Source organism: Lycium ferocissimum, chromosome 5 (assembly GCF_029784015.1).
Source record: "Lycium ferocissimum isolate CSIRO_LF1 chromosome 5, AGI_CSIRO_Lferr_CH_V1, whole genome shotgun sequence".
NCBI classification, from domain to species: Eukaryota; Viridiplantae; Streptophyta; class Magnoliopsida; order Solanales; family Solanaceae; genus Lycium; species Lycium ferocissimum.
In genome coordinates, this window is record NC_081346.1 from 8,828,230 (window position 1) to 8,834,236 (window position 6,007).

Below are 6,007 nucleotides of genomic sequence, written 5' to 3' on the forward strand. Positions count from 1 at the left end.
ATATATCAACCCTCATTTCTGTCTCAACTAACCATCGACGGGCAATAAGTACCGTTATATGTCAAATCAACCGCGTCTACACAAGAAATATCTATCCGCTGTATATGGAAGAAAAACATAAACTACCATCGTACAGACATTACTCTCCTATACTAGCAAGTATTTTAGAAGCAGATTGTTGTCTTGCTGGCGAAACCAAATGTCACACTTAAAATTTGAACCTAGCCTCAAGAAATTTTTGAACCTCTTTTCCCATTAAATTATAATCTTCACTTATGTCAAGGGGAATCAACGTCTATATATTACCAAAAAAATTATGTTCACCCTATTTACAATTTTCCCACTAGTCATGATTCATGCCCCAGTTATCATACAAGATTAAATTCATTATCATCACACCAAAGAATTGTATACAAATTTATTCAAGTCTAAGTTCCTAAATCAACTGCATTTAGCTCCTAAAAAAAAAGAAGGAGCTAAACATGACACAAGTAACTACAACAATCAGGACTCAGGGATCAAGATAGTTACATGGAGAATCGGAAGATTCAAAAATTAAATCCTTCAACCTTTCACCTTACATCAATAAATTGTTCTTGTGGAACTTCACTCACAAACCTAGAAGTGCTTGTTTCACAAAATCTCTGCAGAATTCTGATAAGTGATCGTGTCCTCTTCTTTGCTTGGCTGGTTCCTTCTGTCAAAAGTGAATAAAGAAGCGGCATAAGCTGTTTCTCTCTTACCAGAGCGGCTATTACCTCGGCACCACTATTGATGCATAAAAGAAACAAAATAGAAACACAATACTCTTTTCCAGCTCGAGATGTTATATTCTGTAATTGACTCAAGATTACTGGTAACGCTGAGGCTTCTAAAATCGCAAAAGACCCTTCAGTTCTTTCGGCTAATGTAGCTAAAACCGCGAGTGCATCTGTGTTTAGTTCAACTTTATCTGAAGAAGCTAAAAGATTGACTAGTGCTGGAATTGTTCCAGCACCAAGTGCTCTCTCATGGTTACTGTGACTCAAAAGTAGCCCGAATATTGCAACAATCGCATTCTTTTTCCCACAACTTGTACCGTATTCGATTAGTCCCACCAAAGCTGGAAATACTTCAGGATTTTCGCCTATCAGCTTGCGGTATTCGCGAGGTGAAGAGATGTAGAAAATTATCGCAGCTGCAGTTTGCTTAGCTTCCATAGTTAGGCCATTTTTAAGAACATCTAGAATCGAATTCAGGCCCCGATTCTCCACTATCACTTTCTTTCCTTGGGAATGTTTCGATAGCTTGAGCAAGGCGGAAATTGAGTTCTCTTGCATAGATGGATCATTTGTGCTAAGCATTTGTAAGAGTGCGGGGATGCTTGCAGCTTCAATTAACACGGAACGGTTAAAAATATTTGATTTTGCCAGTAAACGAATTTCATAAGCAGCCTTGGATTTCTGCTGATCTGATCCAAAATATAGCCTGCCAGCAAGAAATTCGGAGAGGAATTTGATTGCTTCAGCAGCTGCTGGACTTCCTGGCAAAATAGTCCGCGATATATCACGATTTGTCTTCCTTGATTTAGTTATGGATATTCCATTATCAAAGCAGAATTGTTGAATAAGCTTCCGGAGAGTTGAATTAGGAACTAACTCTGTGCTTTGTAGTATCCCCCCTGTTTTGGGACAGAGGAGATTTCCTGCTTTGAGCCATTTTTGAATGGAAGCGCGATCATATGTCTGCCCCGTGGACACTGTTACAGGATCCGTCATCAGTTCGAGAGAAATGGGGCACCTAAAATCCTCAGGATTCAAGCAAGTTAAAGTTTCAAGATTGGATGTTCCATCTGATTGATCACTGTTCCCATAAACAGAGTCTTCAAAGAGAATTCCTCTGCAGTAGCTCAATAATCCTACTAAACCGCTTAACATAGGCACTTCCCTTTCGTGATTCTCAGAAGATTCAAAATTAATCTCTTCCTCCAAGAATTTAATCTCCTTGTGACATTGTGACCAAGTTGTGATATCAAGATAATCCAGAAATTTCTTGATTACACAGGGGTCAGGCTGGAATTTATTCTCAAATTGGTTCACAATCACAATTACTCTCTTCGTGGCATCTTCGTCTTCGGGGTCGAGCTCCATTTTTGCTTTCTGTGCTTGATTGGACACCATTAGGACCAATTCCTTGATTTCTCTGGAAATATTAAGAGAATTCAAAGGAAGAACATCAAGTGCTGTAGCCACTGTTCTAACTAAAACTCGAAATTGACTCGCTACAGAGTGGGCTTTCATAAGCATCCAAGTTTTCGCCCCCTCACGCGTGCAATCATCTAATAAAAACTTTAGCTTTTGGAATGTTGTGTGGAGTTCTGCAAAACAAAGAACAGTGGAATCTCTATTACTAGGAAGATGATCCTTGATTTCCTCGAAAAAAATCAAGAGGATTCCCACTTGCCTAATGGTTTCGCGAACATTTCTTCGTTGAGTTGCAAAGAAATTCGATTTGTAATTGCATATGTTTCGAGACAAAGTAATCAAAGAATCCAAAAGGGTAGCTGGAGATATCCCCTCACATGGATGGACTGCCGGAAATGTCAAAATCCGGCGATCATTCCGTTCAAATCTTTGAATCATCGAACAAATTGATAGTTTAAGGTTTAAATTTGAAGATTTTCTCTCTGTTTTTTTTCTTTTTCCTTATGATCTTGAGATGTGCTGTGTTTTCATTCAGGAAAGTTGACAATTTGGTATTTGGACATAGAGTCGGTTAAGGATACCGTTAGCTTATTTATAGGAAAATAATCTTGAACAACACGTGGCACCAATCCCTACGCGTGAACTAATTTGTTATGTTTTGACTGGAGCGATTCAGTACAGTGTAAATGTACTTAGGATGTGAGAATTAAGGGACACGTGTACTGGACACTTGGGGTAAAGCCATTGGGTTATGAAGTTTCTTGGACCTTGGGTTTGGGCCGCAAAGAGGTCGGGTGGGCTGAGATTTTTTTGGACTAAGTTGGGTTGTTATCTTAGGTGGGGTATTATCTGTTGGTTACGGTGATATGGTAGGGCCCACCCTGCCGACTCTTTGTCTACGTGGATACGAAGAGAAGGTGACGTGTTGCCAGGGTTATGGGGAAAGTGTGAAACAAGTCGAAGCAATTGGATGCTGATAAGGACATGGGATTTTAGCTTTTTAGAGTTTTTTTTTTTTTTTTATAATTTTTCGGCCATGTTGGGTATCCACATTAGAGACCGATTATATCTGAATTTGCGCCAATTGGGCTTATTTCTGAAAGATTTACTTGCTATTAAGAATTTTTTCATATTCAGAACTCGAACTCGACTTCTGATTAAGGGAGAAGCGGACTGCACCCTTTGATGGTAACTTTTTAGAGTTGAAGATATTAAAAGCTGCGATTTTAGTCATTTTACCTCTTACTGCGTATTAGTGGATTTTATTAAGCCTTAAGCAACGAAATGCACTTTAATTATTTGTTTTGATATGCAGTAGTTAACTTGGAAGCAGAAGATAGAGAACCAACAATTTGGATTTAAAAGCATACTTAAGCAAACATGAACACACAAATCGAGACTAGCTTTTTCACATGGATTAAAATTAGAAAAAAAAAATTGTTTTTCTTCCTTGTCTCCAATCATTTTATTGTTTTTAAAAATAAAGCAAAACTCTGAAAACACAAATTCACTTGTAAATCAAAGACAATTCCCTTCCAAACCTAATTCAAGTACTTATAGGAAATAAAACAAATAAAAGAATTTATTGACCTTTACTGATTTCTGTTTATCTGTTCCGTAAATATTGATACAATTTATATATAGGAAATATTTAATGATACGTTCTCATTACCTTTACTCACATGCATGTACTTATAATTGAGAACCCTCATGATAATTGAAGTAGTTCAATACATACCAAGGATACTTCTACAATATATTGTAATTGTACATATTTATTTAGTTTATGTCAAAATTTCGATCTTTTGATTTGTTAATGTATATTGTGTGGTCAATTTCCCCGAACAAGTTAGAATAGAGAGATAATAAGTATTTTCTTTCTTTAGTTTTCAATGACCAATATAAATCAAATGATCATTTTAAGGAAGGACTTGGGGATATGGTTTATAGAGCAAAGGGTCTTATCAAAAGACTAAAATCGCGAAAGAAATGAAGCATCTTCTTGTGAATGTCAGTATCCTACAGCCCACATTGAAGCACCATGTATAAATTTCCAATCAGGAATAAAGTTATGAATTAATCATGTCGATTTGGACTTAGTTTAGGTAAAGATCACTAACACTTAAAGGTTCCAAATTGCAGGCCATGCAATTTATAGCCGTGAAATAATGGCATCCCAAACCTATGTTTTGTTTGAATTTGCAAATTTTGCTAGCAACAAAATTGAGAGGCCAAAACTCTTGAGCAATAAATTTGGCATACATATGCAAATGTCAGCTGTGTGCGGTGTATTTCTTTCTTTAGTAAGATGTGTATTTTTAGCACGTACCATATAACATATTAACACTAACTTCCTACTAAAGAAAAAAATGCTGAATGAGTAGCAGTGCTAGAGCTATTCTCGTTGCAGGGAATTCAATTTTCGCCCATTCCGCCAGAAAATTGCATTTGTGTAAAAAAAGGTGGATATACCTTGTGTTAAGTGGCGTCATGGAGACCGCTTCGTAAAATGTTTTCTCAGATATAATTATATATAAATAATAAGAAAAATGAAAATATTGGATATTAATATAATGAATGACACCGCTTGTTATTAGAGTGATTTATTAATTTGTTCACTTCTTTAAATATTGACACGGTTATGAAAATTTTAGCGAACACCACTGTGACTAAATAGGTTAAAACTTCTTTTTTTTTTTTTTTTTTTTAATGTAATATGTTGATACAGATTGATTTTTATATGTCTACCTCTTTGTATATTAATTATTCTTGGTGAACATCTTGACACCGATGAGAGAGCTGTACCTCTTAGGTGATTCAACCAATTACAATTTATTGACTTAATAATATTATTTGCTTCTCGGAAAAAGAAAAAAAAGAAAAAAAAACACTCCTGAGCGTGATTGTATCTACCTCGGTCATGGATGTGTAAACGTATCCATCTCTCTACTTGAATAAAAAGTTTTTGTTCTGACTTATCTGCGTTAAGAGTTGAAGAGTATTTTTTATTTGGTCGTAAAACTTTATGAGATTAGTCAAAGCAGCTTCTTTTCTTGTCCATCCATTGATTAGTTGCATCACCAGTATAAATGTGACAGATCAGAGAACGCATTAGCAATATTGTTATCCATCTTAAGAATAGCTTATATAAAACAAATCAAAGAGGGGACAGGTAAGTTCCTTAGGAATGAACGAAGAAAGAATTAACAAGTATTATTATTCATGAATGTGATGCCGCTGAAATGGACGTAGTTTAGGGTTTTAAACTCAAAGTAATCCTTTTGTTAATAGTAATAAGTAATAACGTATGAAATTAAGGTTGACGGCAGCTATAAGGGATCAACGTGGACCAATCACGAAATGACTAATCTAACGCGCTTAATCTCTCTTCATAAAATTTGGTGATGACACGTTTTAAACTAGTTCACGAATCTATTAGAGCGATATATTAATCGTTGTATAAGCATGAAAAATACAGATATCAAGCTGTGTTCTCATCACTGGAGGAGGGTCAATCAAACAAATTACGTACTAATAAAGACTGATTTTTTTTTTAATAAGAAGTTCGGTCAGCTTGGATGACTCATTTGGACTATTTTATTGTGTACCAATTAATTGTTATTAGCAGTGGATTTAGTATTTTTACTAAACAAAATTAAAATATAAAAAAGTAAATGTACAGAAAAAGCTAAAGGGATTCAACATAAACTATATATACATAAGAACTTATTTCAATATTGTATATACTGTATCGCGAAAGGGGTTTGGGCTACATATCTCACTAGTATAAGTATCTGGTAATCGTGCTTTAATCACCGAGGGTA

At 35.5% G+C, this 6,007-nt stretch overlaps 1 protein-coding gene across 1 annotated transcript; it reads right to left on the bottom strand.

The window, feature by feature from the left end:
- Positions 1-365: 365 nt before the first annotated feature.
- On the bottom strand, positions 366-2,732 carry LOC132055837 (U-box domain-containing protein 19-like). The gene has a single exon (XM_059447833.1). It carries the CDS (start codon positions 2,619-2,621, stop codon positions 573-575), a length of 2,049 nt encoding a protein of 682 aa, XP_059303816.1. The 5' UTR covers positions 2,622-2,732; the 3' UTR covers positions 366-572.
- Between the last annotated feature and the right edge of the window lie 3,275 nt (positions 2,733-6,007).

What these genes read in the sequence shown, in the direction of transcription:
- LOC132055837 (XM_059447833.1), bottom strand. Translation starts at nt 2,621, where the DNA reads ATGATTCAAAGATTTGAACGGAATGATCGCCGGATTTTGACATTTCCG.